The sequence below is a fragment of the Phocoena sinus genome, chromosome 13, assembly GCF_008692025.1.
Source record: "Phocoena sinus isolate mPhoSin1 chromosome 13, mPhoSin1.pri, whole genome shotgun sequence".
Lineage (NCBI taxonomy): Eukaryota > Metazoa > Chordata > Mammalia > Artiodactyla > Phocoenidae > Phocoena > Phocoena sinus.
This window is the reverse complement of record NC_045775.1, coordinates 75,732,088-75,751,407: the sequence shown is the minus strand read 5'-3', so window position 1 is coordinate 75,751,407 and position 19,320 is coordinate 75,732,088. Positions and strand designations below refer to the sequence as shown.

At 43.8% G+C, this 19,320-nt stretch overlaps 1 protein-coding gene across 3 annotated transcripts in view; it reads right to left on the bottom strand.

The window, feature by feature from the left end:
• The window catches only part of KCMF1 (potassium channel modulatory factor 1), a 76,418-nt gene extending 58,585 nt beyond the window's left edge, over positions 1 to 17,833 (bottom strand). The window contains exons 1-3 of one of the 3 annotated variants that reach the window (XM_032652063.1): positions 14,787 to 15,950; positions 11,594 to 11,766; positions 11,213 to 11,340 (exon numbers count right to left, since the gene is read on the bottom strand). In XM_032652063.1, coding sequence (XP_032507954.1) covers positions 11,213 to 11,340; positions 11,594 to 11,766; positions 14,787 to 14,813 — 328 coding nt within the window. In that variant the 5' untranslated portion in view covers positions 14,814 to 15,950. Of the gene's footprint in view, positions 1 to 11,212; positions 11,341 to 11,593; positions 11,767 to 12,148; positions 12,234 to 14,786; positions 15,951 to 17,483 lie in introns of those variants that run through there. The other 2 variants (XM_032652065.1, XM_032652064.1) reach the window with 2 other exon arrangements.
• Between the last annotated feature and the right edge of the window lie 1,487 nt (positions 17,834 to 19,320).

Genomic DNA, 19,320 nt, shown 5'->3' with positions numbered 1-19,320 from the left:
CAGTGCCAGGGATTTAAGTAACCTGCAATGTGATGGACAATATGACACAATGAAGAACTGCTGTTCTACCTTTCACATATCTTTCAAAGGTCCAAACAGGAAAATCCTGTTTATAATTATTTGAACTTGGAAGCTAACTGAATTTTACGTATAGATACTAAGTATCTTTTGTAAGATTTAAACACACACTGTAATCATCAGTAACTGTTTGGGTAAATTGTTTAAAACTTGACACCAAGAGTTGTTCAACAGAAACAGCACTGATGGCAACATTGTTGAAGGTGAATTGCCAACACAACATGTCTGTATGGATTTGCATTTGAAGCTATCCGACCCACAGTGAGTCTTACATAGGTACAAGTATCTAACCTCTTCATTATTTCCTCTAATTTAATTACGCCTGAGCATTTACATCCTGAAAGGCACTATTTCATTTTATTTATCCTTTATGAGAGCATTACAGTGACTTCTTTAAAGTACGCGAATCAGAGTTCTTTATAGAAAAATTCCAATGAATAAAATAAACATAGGAAAAACAAAAATGGAAAAATCAACATCTTGCAATCACTATGAAACAACAGATCCAGGCAGCTTACATCAGTAACTGCCAATGGAGGGACAGCTGACATTTGAATCCACTAAGACAACCAGTCATTATGGGCCTCTTAATGTGATATAATAAGTATTATGAAATATTCAGCACCTATAAAATATTCTATGAAACAAACATCTGAATCAACCCTCTAGAACTGATTACCGCTTAAAAGAAATACAGAGAATGAAAGAATATGATAAAACGACATCATAAAAATGCAAACCAGAATGTTAGAAATACCAAAGAAGTGATTTGGTTTCTTCAAAAACTAAAGAGCATTTTTAAGGGTGGGGGGCTGTTATAGAGATTTTAAAGGACATAACAACCAAATGTAATTATGTGGACCTTCTTTGGATCCTGATTTTAACAAACTAACTTTAAAAAGACGTTTCTGAGACTACTGGGAAAACTGAAGATGAACTGGGTATTATATAATACTAAAGAATTGCTGTTAATTTTGTGAGGTGTGATAATGATACTGTGGCACGTGTGTGTGCACGTGTGTGTGCATCCCTATCAACTGGGGATAAATACTGAAATATTTGTGGGTAAAATAATACACAGGTCTCGGATTTGCTTTAAAAATGTTCAAACCCCCCAAAAGGAAGGGGGTAGGAAATTGATTTAAAAATGGCAAAATGCTGATGTGATGAACCTGGTTAAGAGAACAGGGGAATATATTACCAATGTGTTAATCTCAGTCAATTAAAAAAAAATCTTAGAACAGAAAAAAAGAGGTACAGAATCACCTCCTTAGTCCTCTCTTTACTCTAGGTCGCCACTAATCTACGGATCAACACTCTGAGCTACTCAATCAGTGATGCACTCCTCTGACATCATCATCTAATATAGCTAATATCCTGTCCACGAGGACAATGACAGTCTTTTATACACCTTAATGAAAGATACTGTCTATGGCGATACTTTGATATACCAATTTAGAAGCCCAATCAAAAGAGGTAAGTCTGGTATGCTTGGTTTTGATATATCCTCGATATATCCTAATCACTACTATTTTTCATGGGCCTTTTCCCTAGCAAAACTGTTCTCTTAGCTGTTCACAAATTCTCACAAATTGTGTTTTCCTACCTTGGCCTTCTTATTACATACTCATTTCTGCCCACCCCATTGGTCTGGAATGTCTGCTTCTCCTCTACCCAGGCAAGTCCCTTATCCACAAAACCTGCTCAAACCTCTTTCTCCTTAGTCCCTTTGCCTTCATCTGAACACTCAGATTCACAGAATGTTAGGAAAGTAAGAGATTATTCAAGGCTTTCACTGTCCTATAACAAATAGGTAAGCCTTTTAAAACTTCTCCCTCCATTATAATGCAAATTCCTCAAAGGTAGAGACTATATCTTACCTTATATACCTTATCTTACCCTACCTTCCTATATCTTCTCTTATATACTTTGCATAACGTTAACACTCAAATTCCAGGCACGGAACTGAGAAGTATGGTAGACAACTGTTTTGTACGTCCAAGATGAAAATGATGATGATGGCTCAGACAATGAGTGCTTACCATATGCCAGGCACTATTCTAAACATTATATATATAATAACCATCAAATATAACCACCCCAGCATTATGCCCACCTCATGAAATGATACACACAGAGGTGAACAACTTACCCAAGGTCACAGTTTGTAAAGTAAGTGGCCAGGCTGGGGTCTGAACCCTGGTGGTCTGGCTCCAAAGTCCCACTGATAAATTTACTAGTCAGCAACTCAGGAAAAAAAAACCTTGAGTGAACAGAAAATTTTATCCACTGAAGAAATCTAGGCTCAGAGTATCTACAAACTAATAACTCTCCCTGAGCCTACAGTTTTGGGTAACTTCATCCCAGCAGCATATATAGTACAAAGTGAGCCTGGAATAAGAGTCAGGATCTGAATCCTAGCCCTCACTGTGATCTCGAGTAGTGTGACTCAGCCTTTCCAGACTGCAATTTTATTTGGGAAAAAAAAAGGTTGATTTCCTTCTGGACCAAAAGGTCTATTATTCTATCTTCTCTTGATTTTATTGGAGAGAAAAGGATTCAAATAAACTAATTCATTATCCAGCTGCCAAACGGGCCTAAGTCCCACACTGAGCTCTCCTGGCCTGGACCTGTATCACTGCAACACTGGCACAGGAGACACACCAGGCTTGTGACCTCTATGCTCCCTCTCTCTAGCTACTTTGGGGGAAAAAAACAGGTTCACAGGCCCCCCAAACAGACACTTACCTACTAGAAGGTTCAGGGACTCAAGCCACAATAAACTGGAAAGAAAGGCAGCAGGACCACACCAAGTCTTGACTTTAAGATACCTAATGATATTGCTGAGCCTGTACCTGTTCACACTCATTCAACCAACTCCAGCTGATTCAGCACACATCTCCACTTGAACATTTAACAGACATCTCTTACCTAATATGTCTGAAACTGAACTCCTGACTCCAGCCTCCACAAATGCTCCTCCCCTCCACATCTCAGTAAATGGCCCTCCTCTCACCCACCTGGCCTGCCCGTGTCCTTGTTAGATCCACATTCAAAGGATTAAACCCCAATGCCCCACCATCACCCGTAAAGCCCCATGTAATCTGGCCCAGGCTATCCCCACCTCCTCACCTAGTCAGCTCCAGCCACCCTGTTCCTCGCATAACCTACCTCATTCTAACTCCAGGGCTTGTATACCTGAAGTCTCTGCTTGAGATGGGTCACCCTCCTCTGAAAGGCTTTCTTGACCAATCTTTTTTAAAAAAACACACAGACCACTCCTTCACCTCCCATCATATTCAATCCTTAATCCCCCAGTCTGCTTTATCTTCTTCAGAATATTTATCAGTAACCAAAATTAAATTATGTGTTCCTTTTCTGTATCCAACCTCCCCATTAAAACATAAGCTCTACGCTGAGAACTTCCTCTTATCTTTCATTACTCTATCCCCAGTTTCAACACCAGTACCTGGCACAGTATTTGTTGAGTGAATGACTTTTCCCAGTCTTTATTATCAGTCTGTAGTATCTACCTTTTAGCTACAGACATCTCTCCTTTCCTTCACAGCTTAATCTTTAAGAAGTGTTTCCAGTTTCTCATGGTCCTTCAGGATTGAATACACTGCAATCTGGGCCCCAGCCTATACCTTTGAAGGTGCTCATTAAGTTCCACAACCTTCCTCACTGCAACAGTCCCAGCCAAAGAACACTTCACTCCTTATCTTCTTGACCTTTCTGCGGCAATACTAACCACATCCTCCTTCCAGAACATCACCTTCCTAAGTTTCAGTGACAATGCTCTCCCCTGGCTCTCCCGCTCTCCAGGCTATCCCCTTCAGCCAGTCTCCTGCTCCTTGAACGTGAACTGTTCCCAAGGGCTGAATGATTTGGTCTACCAATCTTCTTAATCTGTATGTTCTCACCATCACTGAGCAATCAACTCTACCACTATGGATTTATCTTAGCCCAGACCTATTCCTCCTGAATTCCAGACCCACATGTTCAACTGTCCCTGGTCATCTCTACCCGGATGTCCCCCAGGTACCTCAAACCCAACCTGCTAAAAATGGAAGTCACTTCTCTTTTCCCTACTTCCCACCTTCACCCTTAAAGCATACTTCTTTGTCCTAGATATGCATCTTGATGAATAGCACTGCCCAACTAATGAAGCCCAAACCTCGAGTTTTCCTAGACTCTTCATTATTCCAAAATCCCCACGCCTAACCATTCACCAGATAGGTCTCTCATTTGCACCCACTATAGCAATTATCTTATCTTGTGGTAACTTACCTGTCCGTCTCCCCGCCCCACCCCCCGCAAACCCATCCTTCAGAGCATCTCTTTCTAGAACACAAAAGTCATACTGGTTTAAAATTTCCTAAAAACTCGTTCCCATTAACCTATCCTATTGACAAGGTTCATCTCCTGGCATCAGCCCCTCCCTTTCTGCTCCAATATTGTTAAATTTCTTATGGTCTCCCCTCAGAGCAAAATTCTTTCTGCCCATGTCTCTTTCCATGGGATACTCTTCCCCAACATCAGATACAGCTCAAATACATAACTCCTTTTGGGATGCATTCATGAATTCATCCATAAAACTGAGAAGCCTCCCATATCTATTCCTTCACTATACCCTGTAGGTATAAATTTATTATAGCTCATACTACATTGTATTATAATTACCTGTCTCATCTTAGAAGGCTGGAACTGGAACTCCCTCTGCTTTTCATCCCCAGTGCCCAACACAATGTCTCCGCATAGAGAAAGTATTCAATGTAATATTTATTAAATGAATGGATTAAAGTAGGAGTCAGCAAACCACTGCCCATGGGCCAAATCTGGCTTACCACCTGTTTTGTCCAACCTACAAGCTAAGAACAGTTTTTACATTTAAAAATGTTTAGAAAATTTTAAAAAGAATATTCAGTGATGCCTGAAAATTATATGAAATTCAAATTCAGTATCCACAAATAAAGATTTATTGGATTATAGCCATGCTCATCTGTTTATGTTTAGTCTTAGGGCTGCTTTCAAAACACCGCAGCAGAGTGGAGTAGCTGCAGTCGAGACCATGTGGCCTGCAAAGCCGTACTTGCTATCTAGCTCTGTACACAGAGTTTACTGACCTCTGAATGAAATAAAATGATCATGGGCTTTCGTTTTTGACAGAACTTAGTTCAAGTCCTGGCTTTACCACTTACTACCTGGGTGACCTAGGACAAATAAGCTAACCTCTCTTACTTAGACTCAAATCCCTAATTTGTAAAGCAGGATAACATATCTGCTGGGTTGTTTTGAAATTTTACGAAGCCTTTTAATTGTGATCCCTGCTGTAGGAACCAGTCTATAAAGTGCCTGGTACAGAGTACAGCTTAATGTTGAGAACCCAGACCTGGGTTTGAATTCCAGCTTCATCGCAGACTGTGTGACCCTGGGCAAGGTACTGAACTCAGTGCTTCAACTTCCTCATCCATTACACTGGGATAATAAATATACACCTCGGGCTTCCCTGGTGGCGCAGTGGTTGAGAGTCTGCCTGCCGATGCAGGGGACATGGGTTCGTGCCCCGGTCTGGGAGGATCCCGCGTGCTGCGGAGCGGCTGGGCCCGTGGGCCATGACCGCTGAGCCTGCGTGTCCGGAGCCTGTGCTCCGCAATGGGAGAGGCCACAACGGTTAGAGGCCCACGTACCACAAAACAAAACAAAACAAAACAATAAATAAATAAATAAATATACACCTCACAGGACAGTTGTGAGAACTAAATGAGTTGGTACACGTGAAATGCTGAGCACAGTGCCCCTCGGACAGTAAGCTCTCAATAAATATTACTATTTCTATAGCAGATGTTTGGTTAGCATTAGCTTCTCCCCTTCCCACCTCCTCATCTACTCCACCTCTCACCCCTACTCAGAACAGCCTATATCTAAAGGAGTAAAGTCAATACTTGCATGACAAGTGCTACTGCACATGATGGGTGGTCAGGAACGGTCTGTGGCTTCCAAGTCACATCACAATCATGGTTCTCCCTTTGCTCTCTGATCCTCCCTTCTCTAGATGCTTTCTTCCTTAGAAATCTAGCCAATCCCCAGACGTCAATGTAGGGGGCTATAAAATTGTTTCTTCTAACCAAGATTTCTCTCTCCTGAGCCCCAGTGTAGTATTTCTCAACTCCTGATTTCTACCTAATGGCCTACCATCACCTTAAATTCAGAACGTCAAAAGCTGCAAATTATTTTTTCCCCACCTGTCCCTTCCTATCTTCCTTAAGTACCAAAAGAACCTGCTATCCTCCCAGCACCCTGGCCGGTTGTCCTGAAATTATACTTTAGTCCTTCCTCTCTTGCAACAGGACTTTCTCTCAAGTCATATTTCTTCTTTTTGCTCCTACTGTCACTGACTAATCCAGGTCCTTTTAACTTCAAGCTCATTCCGCCAGTCTCTAACTGGTCCCTGCCCCAGGCACCAACCTACTCTGCACACGGACCCCACTACTCTTCCTAAAACATGCCACTCTTCATCATGCCCTTTCTCTGCTTAAAACTTTTGATGCACTACCCCAACCCCCCTTCCATCCCATAACCTGTACGGAAAAAGGAAAAGACTGACCTTAGTGTGGCAATCAAAATCCTTCCCTATCTACCTTGCTCCAATCTTATCTCCCATAATAAAAATACCATCACCTTACATTTGTGCAGCACTTTATCTAACTTAGAAAACATTCTTACATGTGCTGGCATTTCATCTCCACAACAACCCCTGGGAAGAGGCCAAAGAAGTATATTAGTAATCTTTTACAGAAACCAGATCCGTAGCACTGAACTGGAAGTTAGGACTTACTGGCATATGGGAGTCTCCTTTCTAGAAACCCTGGTCTCCTCAGTATTGTCCCATCTACCTCTCTCCAACTCGCTCATGTTTTCTTAGCTCTGCAGTCTACTCCCTCCCATTCTCCTACTTGGTGGACTCCCTAGAGTGAAGAGTATAGGGGAAAGTTCAAAAAGAAATGTTTCTTAGAGATGCTGGAATGTGCTTCATTAGGGATTTAGTTTCCAGCCTTTGCCAGAAAGATCTCTCTAAAGAAGGGCTTCTACAGTGTATTTCTCAAAGCACTAATAATGCAACAGTCCTCACCACAGCCCACCATACAGGGTATGCAGGGTCTGGCCTGGCTATGCCAACTCCATTTCCTACCTCTTCCCCCTCGATCACTGTCCGCCATCCACAGTGGCCTCACTGCTGTTCCCAGAGCATTCCAAGTCTCAAGGCCTCTGTACTTGCTGTACCCTCCTTTACACATCCTTCACTTAATTCAAATTTTTTCTTTTAAAGTTCTGTCTTCAGAAAGGCCCTTCCTGACCACTGTATCTAAAGTAGGCCCCCGTTCTCTATTCCCTTAACCTGTTGTATGGGTTCTCATAACACTTGTCACCTCCTAACACTCTGTTACTTATTCATTCTTTCATGGTCTTTCTCAGGGATCCACAAACCTTTTCTTCCAAGAGGCAGAGAATAAATATGTTCAGCTTTCTCTGTCACAACTACTCAAGCCTGCCACTGTAGCACAAAGCAGCTTAGACAATATGGGAAAGAGGAGATGTGGCTGTGCTCCAATATAACTTTATTGACCAAAACAGGCAGTGGCCAAGTTTGGCTTGTAGGCCATACACCCCCAGTATACTCCTTCTAATAGAGTGTGAGTGTCAGAGGGACAGGAAGCTTCTCTGTTTTGTTCACTATGGTTTCCTTGTGGCCAGAATAGTGCCTAGCCCCAAGTACACATTCAATAAATATATGTTGAGTAAACAAACAAACAGAACTAGTCTGGAGCAGAGAGCTATGCTCCTCTTGCACCTCCTCAGGTGACAAGAGCATGACGTTCAAGAAGAATGATGCCAAGGTCATGAGCTCCATTTCCATTTGGTTAGTATCACACGGTGAAAAGTGGTCCCACAACCATTGTGTGCCTGTCACCAGCAATAACAACCTCAGGCAAAGAATGCCTTTGGTTGTAACTGGGTCCAGGTAGGAGCCTGTTAAAACGCAGACTGCTGGGCCCCACCCCCAGAAATTCTGATTTGGTAGGTCTAGGGTAGAGTCCAAGAATCTGCATTTCTAGCAAATTCCCAGGTGATGCTGATACTGCTGGTCCTGAACCACACTTTGAGAACCACTGGATGAGAGTACCCAAAAATGACAGTACTAGCATTTTTATACTATTAAAAAAAAAAAAAAGAGAGAGCGAGCCACGGATTCCTTATGTTCCAGTGATCTGGCTGGAGGGGGACTGCAGGGAAAAAAAAAAAGAACCGTAAAACTGACTGCTCAGTGGAAATGTTGCTCTAATAAAATGAAGACAGAAAAACACTAGGTCTTTAATTTTTAACAGACTGTCTTCCAAACACTCTATTTTCACTTGCAAATCTAGCTGTAACTGGAAAACAATAAGCCAAACAGGTAAAAGAGAGAAGTCACCAGTGGGTGGCTAACCTTGATAGTGGGCTAAGTATTAACTCCATAGTCAGTTTCCTTAAAATTACTTTAAAGAACAATCATAACCACCTGTCTTTCTATTGCTAGAGGCCAAGAGACTTTTGGAGATGGATACTAGAGATCTAATCTATACAATGAAATATATGGACAATAAATTACCAAGCCTAGGGGTCACTGTTTTCAAATGATGAATTCACCATAATAGAACTTGAAATGGACTAGTAACAATTTTTGCAAATTCTACATTTGTCAACGCAGGGGACTTTAAAATAACCCCCAAACTCACATTAAAATCACCCTGAAGCCATTACTTTATACCTCATCAATCTGAACAGCTCACAAAGGGATTAGAATTTATATACATTTGTAGCTGTTTATAAAGTAGGTTTCTATCGTGATGGTTATATGCAGTTAAAGTAGGTTAAAAATAATTTTAAGGTGAAAAAGTAAGGTAAAACCTAGCTTCATAGGAGAGAAATTCTAGGAACAGAAATCTAGAATGCTAATGAACATGGCAATACTGCATCAACATGTACTTACAAAAAGAGACAGTACATGATCAAAAGATGAATTAGCAGACCCCTGATATATGTGTCTAAACTATGTCTCAACTAAGACCAAGTATTCATTTTTTTTTTTTTTTTTTTTTGCGGTACGCGGGCCTCTCACTGCTGTGGCCTCTCCCGTTGCGGAGCACAGGCTCCGGACGCGCAGGCTCAGCGGCCATGGCTCACGGGCCCAGCCGCTCCGCGGCATGTGGGATCTTCCTGGACCGGGGCATGAACCTGTGTCCCCTGCATCGGCAGGCAGACTCTCAACCACTGCGCCACCAGGGAAGCCCAAGACCAAGTATTCTTTATGAAAATCTAGCATCTGAATTGAAAAGTATTAAGTGTGAAATATACCCTAGATTTTTATAGCATTGTAAAGAATAAAGAATGTAAAAATATCTCATAAACAATTTGTATACTGATTGCATGTTGAAATGCTGTTTTGTATATATTGGGTTAAAATCATTAAATTATTAAAATTAATTTCACTTCCTTAGTTTTGTTACTGTAGCTATCAGAGAATTTAAAATTACATGTGACTTGCAATTAGATTTCTGTTGGGCAGTGTGATCATGCACCCCAATTCTGCAAGTAGATTTGCTATCTCCTCTACCATTTGGGTGATTTCTAAGAAGCTTGCAGAAAATGATATGGAACAATGAATGAGCATGAAGATATGCAGTATGTCTGACATGGAGTGAAGCTCCCTGATCCTGGCCTAATACAGGATCACCACGGGCCAGATGCTCATCCACTGTAACTTGAGGTTCTAATCACCATTTTTCCCAAGGACAGGAAGACTGGTTCTACCTCTGTGACTACTATGTATATTCCTATCTATAGCTATACAGACACGTGAACAGGTTACATTCAATTCAAATTGCAATTAACTGTGTCAGAATCCCTAGTAGTGTCAATAAGGATGAACATAAGATCTCTGATTATGAAAACTACCTGGCTCCCAACACCAAACCAGCCCCCAGCACCCAGCATGTATATCATTCTTGCAGAGAAGGGACACATCTGTAACAACTCCTTTATATAATCCCCGCCCATTTTATTTCAATGTTTTTAACTCCTGACTTAGAAAGTTTCTCATTTGCTTGCACTGCCAAACCTCTACAATCACAGGACACCAAGGGAGAATGCTGGCTGAGGAAGAATAACAGAAGGAAGTAGGGTCTAGTTACTCACCCCAACAGTTGCTATATAACCATAAGGACTTCGCAAAAAAAACTATACTGAATACAAAAAGCTTAATCCCTTGAGCTCTTTTCTAAGTATGCAATATCAAAAAGATACTTATATATGCAGATGTGTGTTGAGTCTTACAGTCTAAGGATAATATTGTTAAAGAAAGAAATGTACTGCTGGACAGCATTAGAAGTGATTGTGAAGCTTGAATGAAAATAAGCTTAAAAAAAAAAAAAGAAGGGGGAGCAAATATTGCCAAAACATTAAAACACTTACATGACTTAACTATCCTGTCATAAAATATAAACTTCAAGGACTAACTCGAGCACACTGGAAAAGAGCCACAACCTATGCAACAGCATTTAATTCCCAAACATGTGTTTCTAACCCGCTGGATATCATCATCCCGCAGCAAGGGTCAACAACTTGTGGCAAGCTCTGGAGACGACTTCGAGTGGTACTTGAGTAGGCAGTCCATAAATATTTGCTGAATGAATGACTGAATGAACCAAAAAACTCATACACAGTACAATTAATATGCAGAACCCACAGCCAGCTAATCTGAAACCAGAGCCAGAAGGAGAACAAAACAGTACCTCGGAGTCCAGTCCCAGGCCATTCCCACAGGAGTCAGCTACCCTAAGTTATTTTCATTCCATGTACATAGTTTATTCATCCCCTCTTACTTTTATGGAAGTTCCAAGTTCTCTTTCCTACAATCTCTCTCCCTCTTAACCAGTTCCTCCAGATAAAAACAGGAATGCATTGTCCAGTCTCACCATTTTTTAGACAAGTATTAACATCTCTAACAATCACCGGCAAATGTTCACTGGGCCTCCAAAGGCCAGACACTATGCTAGGTGGTAGGGTACAAAGGTAAGTGTAACACTATACCTACCCCTCAGGTGGTTTGTGGGGCAGGCAGACAAGTAAACAATCGCAGCATAAAAAAACGCCTGGAGAATGAGGCAGGAGTGCCACTGGAGGAACTTAACTTTGCTGGGTGGATGGGGAGGGTGACGGAGTCTTAAGGCACAAAAGAAACAAAAGTCAAAACCAAACATTATAGTTGAGTATACCTGTGACTGTTCGAATGGTCAACTCATCAAGTTAGCACTCTAAAGTGGCGCTCTGAACGAAGATCCTCTGACTGTAGAAAAATGTGAAGTTCATGACAGTGGCAATGAATACTACCAAGAGAAGGAACACACAGACACACACTTCAGCAGAACATAATGTGCAAACCTAATTAGTCATGATGTCAAGAGGCTTCACCCACTTATTGTCTGTCCCTCCAAGCTGAAGGTGACTTGATTGACCGACCCACTCCTGTGATTTCAGCTGGTTTTTTCTCACAGCAGTGATGGATTTGCAAGGATCCATCCATACTTTCTCCCTGATACCCCTTGTGGCTACTGGCAGTCTGCTGGACTGATGGCTGGTACTGTGGCCCTGAAAAGATACACAGACCATGTACATGAACTGGATAGACCCACACTCTGCTTGTCACTATTCAGAAAGACACAGCTAAAAACACGGATTAACAAACATGTGTGAAGGCAGTGAGAAAGGTAGCAGGGATGGCACCCTGGAAGGTGCCCAATCAGGCAATTCATCTCTTGCTAGTTTCACAGGACAGTGAGTTTTTACCTCCTGGCATGCAGCTCTTGAGACATTTCATCGGCATAAGAGTTAGTTTTGTGTTTCTGACTCCCTGTGACTACAGATAATTTCCAAGCTTCAGGCCCACCCTAACTTTCCTCTGCCATCACCCTCCTGGCCTCTTGTCCTTACCATCCCCAAAACGTCCTCTCTTTTCACCCAAAATACTCACTTCCTTCCCATGGAACGCAGGTAATTTGTTCCCTCAGGAAACTGTCTGCCTTATCCAATATCTCCAACATGAATCAGGACATAGATAATATATAAAAATTAGCACATTTAAAAAATTCTCTGATCTGTATACCCCTTACACTCTTTCTTCAATTATAATGAATAGCTTAAGTGACTAAAAAGGCATACCATATCATTTTAAGGAAATGAACAACATCACGGCTCCTAGCACAACACTAAAATTAACATGAAATTAAGCTTTTATCAACAAAAATTTTAATTATGAATAGCACTCCTTTTAAATTTTATGAGTATGATGGGTAGGAAACGTTTCCGTATTCATGAACGTAGCCACACAGCAATATTTATAATGAAATTAAAAACACACTATTTTTAGGATAACACAACGATACCTTAATCTTCACTAAGAACAACTTTTGGAACCCCCAGTCTAAAAAAAACACCCAAACCTCAGCAAATATATATGGTAGATGTTATAAAGCTGATTTTTGAAAATTAAGTTACGACTCATAAGGGCATGGATTTCTTTTCTGAAATGTTGCAAGCGTAATATGAAGGAATTTGGTAGTTTCACATCAGAAGCTTCCTAATTTTCCACTGTGAAAAAGTTTTCAATCTTTAAGCAAGATTGCTGCTGATAAATTTTTAAAATTCTAAGACTAAAAGGAATTTCTTCCAAATTAAATTTCTAATTTAAAATAAGAGAGGGAAGTTATAGTTTGTCACATTTTAACTTTAACACAGATGTCAATATATGGGGAAAATGGGCTTCAAAATCAACTTTATACAAAATCATGAAATCAAAGACCCCAGAAATTAAAATATTTATGTTCTATCCTTTATTGAAAGTCAAGGTAAATGTAATTCATGATTTATTGAAATGTAAAGTCAAGTAAGAATGTCATAATCTTTCAACAGATCATTTAAGTAAAATAAGTTGTCTGACATGATGGCAAAGATCTTTTCAGTGGGAGTGAATCTACTTTGCCACAGGAAGGCAAAAGTCACCACATTAAAATCACATGCTAATTGCCAATCCTGGCTTTCCAGTCCCCAAATCCTGAAAACAAAATTACTGCAATTCACTACGGGATTGTCTGCATGTGCATTTTTAGCATCAGACAGCACTTTCAGAGAAGAGAAATCTACTAACAGAAGAGTTCTACAATTTCAAAAAAATGGTACAACTTTCAAAAACTAGAGTAATGGCCTACTTACTCTTGTACATTACATTCTGAAAATAAACAGTATCAGATGCTTCTGAGAATAACACAGTATCATCACTTGTCCATTTATTCACTATCATTTTTACATATGAAAATCTTCAAAAAACTAGGGGAAATATAAATCAGGTAGAGATAGGAACTCTATTTGAAATCTCGAACAATTTTATCCAAAATCAAGAGTAGCCCACAAAAAAGCTGAGGCGGCACTCAAGAAAAAGGAGTTAGGAATCACAATAGATTTCCCTCTCTGAAATTGGGCAAAATTAGCAAGAAAAAAAGTTGGTAATTATTTTGTCATCAATTTGTTTATCCCTTCCTTATGGTGTGTCTACTGGGCAGTAGAAGCTGTGCACACATGCACCTTCCCCACCAAACTTAAGGTGAGAAGCTGTGTCTTGTTCATTCATCCCCACATTCTTCGTAACTAACCCAGGGCCTTATACATAGTAGCGAATAAAAAAAGGTTGAATGATTTAAGGTAATAACCCAGGTAATCAATTAGGCTCCAACTCATGCAAGAACACTCATAATTTCATTTTAGCTAATAAGCACTGAGTAATTTGATGTTTTTAAAACATGTGCAAAGCTATTATATAGTTTTTAAGCTCTGCATAACACAGTTATACTTTAAATGTATTTAAAAGGAAGTATGTAGTGAAACATTAAAAAAATACTCTTACAAATGAAATAGAAAATGATTGGTTTCACTGTGTATAACATGGAAACTAGATGGTGTTGGTATGTTGAACATAAAGTGACTAGGAACTCATGTTGTAGAATGTTTGTTAACGTGACAAGAACATTACAAAGTGAATTAAAAGGCCCTGGAATTCTGGTTGGAAAAGTCATGTTGGGCAAGCGGGAGACAATGTAGAGTACCATCATCTCCACTCAGACGGTGTCTGGGAAGGTGGTTGGGGAGTCTGCTTCCCATGCCTCAGGAACAATGACTTCTATCCCAATTGACATGGTACTGCTGGAAACAGGTACAGAACTGGCTCAGTCCATGGACTTGCTCCCCATTCCCAAAGGAAACACCAAGCAGAGCGGGCCCTTTCTGGACTCCCAACAATTCCAGTTCCATCAGCTCTCTAAAGCTCTACTCTAGAGTAAAAGTAGGCAAATTATAGCCTGCAGGCTAAAATGGGCCAAATTCGGCCACCTCCTGTGTTTGAACAGCCTGCACGCTAAGAACAGTTTTTACAGTTTTAAATGGTAAAACAAAGAATCATGTCATGACACATGAAAATTAAAATGAAATTCAACAGCAGTTCCATAAAGCAAGTTTTCACTGGAACATGGCTGTGCTCATTCATTACATGCTGTCTGCTTTTATACTACAATGGCAGAGTGGACAGAGACCTTATAGCTTGCCAAGACTATGATACTTACTACCTGGTCCTTTACAGAAAAAAGCATGCTGACCCCTGGGCTAGGACATTTTTCTGTGCTTCTAGTTGCATCTCATTTCTCAGAGGTAGTCCACTGCTTCACCAAGTACAGACTCTAAGCTTGACAGATGTCCATCCTGGGGCTGTGTTGTCCAAAGTTACATGTTACATATAAAACAGTGCAACTCATTAGGATGGGCCCAAAGACAAAGTAACAAATTACATGCCTACAGAAGGCACTGAAAAGGAAGCACAATGCAAGCACAACAGTACAGGCAGCTCAGTTCAGATCGTTTCGCAGACTACTACACCCAGTCCTGGGTCATACTACTGAAAGGAAAACAACAACTACAGAGAATTTGGAGGTGGACAGATGATTGAAAGGGCTCAAAAATCATACCACTAAAGAAATGGGATTACTTGGCCCAAAGAAGAAAGGGTAAGAAACAAACTATAATATCGAGGGTGTCAAACTCTACATTTGTTGATAGGCTAAATTTCTACTGATGAAAATAACTGGCAGCCTAAACTAAAATTCCACAAAACATATATCTAATGAATTAAATGTGATTCTTAATGAGATTGCCATTCCTACCTTAGGCCATAAACCAGACCCTTAAAAAGTAATCACTTGTCAAATACTGTACTATAAGTCTTCAACTGATATATTATAGGAATGCTCCTTTTTCAGAAACCTCTGGCATTATGTAAGTTACCAGAAAAGGTGTGCTATTCATGTGCTGAGGAGTTCAGTAATATTCAAGTAACTAAACGGTAAATGTAAGTTTCATGACCACGTGCCTTTCCACAGGACCAAACAGGGAAAACTGGGCTTAAATTACAGAATTTGTGTTACATTCAAGAATGTTCACACTGTGGGATTTTAACTACTCTAAAAGATTACTGAGGGTAAAGGAATCTTCCCAGGACACCATTCAATCTGAATATTCCATCTGGAACTACCTGGATATTTTCTTAAAGCAAGGAGAATGGGTCTCAAACACCCTTCTTCCATTGCTATGATTCTGTAACTTTAACTCTCCTAGTTCTTATGAGTAAGAGAGCCTGCAGCCATTACTCACTTTCGTTTTGTCTTGAAGGTGGTCAATGTACACACGACTTCAGCCTAAGATAAACTTTAATATCCCCAATTAAAATTTTATTATAACTTTAATTACAACTTCTTTTAAATTACAAGATAGGAAATGTATTGCCATTAAGTAGAAAAAAATGGGAAAATAGGCATAGCTTATAAATATTTCTATGAGCCTATGTACCTTATTATTTCAAACTGTCCAACACTTGTACACAGTAAGTGAAGAAAATATAACCTATTTCCTATTAGTTTTCTGACTTTAAAATACAGAACCCTTGGACACAATATTTTCTTGGAGTCCATCTCAAATTACATTATAATTAGTAATGCTCTGAATATAATTTTGAACAATCTGAGTTTTTCAATCTTTAAATTCTAAGGCCTGTATTTCCCTAAGAATACCCTTCTAACAGTGTGATGCACACACAAATGTGACTCACTAAACTTTCTCCACTCCTACATCACCTATACAGTATTTTAACATCCAGAGTACACAATATCTTCAAGCCACTTCTACAATCTTGCATTAACCTTACCAGGATAAACTTTTCGCCAAGTCTCGTAATACTTTTAATTTAAAGGCCTGTGGTAGTGAAACAAAGAAAACACAACCCCCCGCCCCCTTTTCTAAACCATATGGCAGCAAACTGAAGTTAACTTTATTTTTTACCAGATCAACGCCTATACCACGGCTCTAAACATTTTTCTCTTTGTGCCCTGGGGCCGGTCTAGAGCTGTCTGCTGATTTGCAACTGTACCCCCATCATGTTTTTAAATCGCAAAACAAAGTCCAAAACGCTCCCTGACCACTAACAGACCTCACCACGGTCATTTACCAAAACCTGGTTTAGGGAGACATGCACGCCGGGAGACGGGCCCACGGCCGGCCGGGAGCCAGTTCCCCTCCTACCGGGTGACCGAGCAGGGAGTTTGCTCGCCCGGCCGGGACGGATCCGCCCCGGGAACTTGGTTACCCGAGCTCAGGGCCGCGCCGAGGCCTAGCCGCGAGGCCGGGGCGGGCTCCAGGCGGCGGGAGTTTCCCGTTCCCCGGCCGCAGAGCCTTCCCGCCCGCCCCGCAGTCGCCCGCAGGCGGGGCACTCGCCGTCGTCTCCCGGCGACCGGACGCGCCCGCCAGGTCCCGGGCCGGCTCCTCGATCTCCTGCCGCCGTCTGCGGCCCCGCTCGGCGGCCGCGCCGGGCCCTTCCGGGACGGCGGGAGCGCTAGGCCGCGCCGGGGCCCAGCGACTCCGGGGCCGGGCGGGCGGGCCGCGGCGTCCGGTATCAGTCCCGAGGGCCCGGCTCCCGCCGGTAACGGGCCCCGCCGCTTCCCCTCCCCCTCCCCCGCCCCATGACAGTGCAAACCCTCCGGCCTGCCCGGTCGCCCCGCCTCCGGCACCAGGCCCAGTTCAGGGCCGCGGCGGTGTCGGCGGCAGCAGCGGCGGCTGCGCCGCGGCTCTCCGCCCTCGCTCGCTCTCGGGCCCGGCGCCTCGGGCCCGGCTCGGGCTCGGCCCAAGTCTCCGCCGATTCCCGGCCGCCCTCCGCGGCGCCCGACCCGGGCGGGGTAGGCCGAGGCCCTGGCGGTGGGGGTGGGGGCTCCTCTCACCTTCATGTCGGGACATCCTAGTTCAGACGGTGGCGGCGCGGCCCCTCCCGGGCTCCGGCTGCAGTGTCCCCCGCGGGGTCCCGGCGCTGCCCGCGCCGGCCGGCCGACTCCCACTCGACTCCCGGGCTTGGCCGCGGGGGCGGGGTGGGCAGCGGAGCGCTCCCGCGGCGGCGGCGGCTGCGGCGGGGAGGCGGCACGGGGCGGGAATGGGGCCGGGCCTGGCCGAGGCTGAGCTCCTCCAGGAGGCGGGTCCGACGCCGCGGCTCCGCCGGCGCCCGCCGTGACTCGGTCACTCTCGGGCCCGCCGGCTCCGGGCGGCGGCGCCGCGCTCCGCAAATCCCGCTCCTCCCCTCCCCCGGCCCACCCCCCGCCCCTCTTCCCCGGCTCCCGGCCGCCGCCTCCTCCTCCTCCTCTTCCTCCTACTCCGCCTCCTTCCGCCGCCCGCACGTCGGCCCCGCCTCTCGCAGCCCGCGCCGGGCCTAGCAGCCCGGAGCCCCGCGGCTGGAGGGCGCGGCGGCGCGGCGGCGGCTGCCCGCGCTCGTCGGCAGGCTGCGGTCGGGCGCCCGAGCCCGGCCTCGGCCTGGCCGCCGCCGCCGCCGCGCAGCGCGTAGGCAGGAAGAGAAAATGCCCGGCCGCCGGCGCCAGCCGCTCGCCAGTATGACCGGCCTGCGCGATCGAGGGGCGCTCGGCCGCCCTCAGCCCCGCCTGGGGCCTATCCGGGCCCGGGCCGTAGGCGCCCCGCCGGTGGGCCGGGCCAACCGCGACGGCGGGTGCTTCCCGGCAGCGAGCTGCGACCCCGGAAGGCTCCCCCCTTTCGGGCGTATGGCTGCCGGGCCGACAGCGGGCAGCGCCCTGCGGCCTCCGATCCAGACGGGAGGCTGCGCACCGGCTGGGGACATGTGTTTGTATTTCTTTTTAAGCCAGCGACCCCGAAGGGAAAGGCGGCTGGCCTCCGGGAGTCGTCCGGTGTTGCCCGGCGAGGTGACTCGCGGTCGGTAGGGCGTGGACGCGAGAGGCCAGCCGGGAGGCGGCCGGTCTTGGCTGCTGTGCCCTAGGGCCGGCTCCTCGGGAACCATCTACTTCGAAGACTCCGCTCCCGCCAGCCCGGGTGTCCGGCAGCACCCGCGCAAAGTTTGTTCCAGCACCTTGGCTCACCCTGAATATTCTTCTCTGAAAACTGTTGGGGTGTGTTTGTATGTGTGTGTGTTTCCTTTTTTTCCTGTCCGTGAACTACTTTTCTGTTTTTATCTATATTTTACATTTTTACCCTCTTCCTTGTCAACTTTGTTTTCAGGCCTTAATTAGTTCATCAAATATTTATACAGCCCCCTTACCACGTGTCGATTGGTAGCGTGGTTTAGTGGAAAGAGATCGCACTTTGGAGTCAAGACAAATGCCGTGGATTCTGGTTCTGATATCCTCTATGTAACCTTGGGCATTTACCCTTTTATATTTGAATTTTTGTTTTTCTCCATAAACTAGAAGTGTGTCCCTAGGCTGAGTCTACTGAAATTGGATTCTAAGGTACTGCTTGCTTTGGGATTACTCTTTTTCCTTTCCACCATTACTATCTGTGTGACCTGGAGCAAATGACTTAGCCTCCTTGTGCCTTGACTGTCCCATCTTTAAAATGAGCGCGATTACACATGATAATAACAATAATAATAACAACAGGTATTTGGACGATTAAGAGCTAAAGTGTATATAAAATATCCAGCACGGGACACAGTAAAAACACAGTTTGTTACCATATTTCATTACATCTGATTTCAAGACGCTTCTCGATTTGAAAGGTATTTTTAAAAGCTCATCTTAAAGTCAGGGAACTAAGTATTAG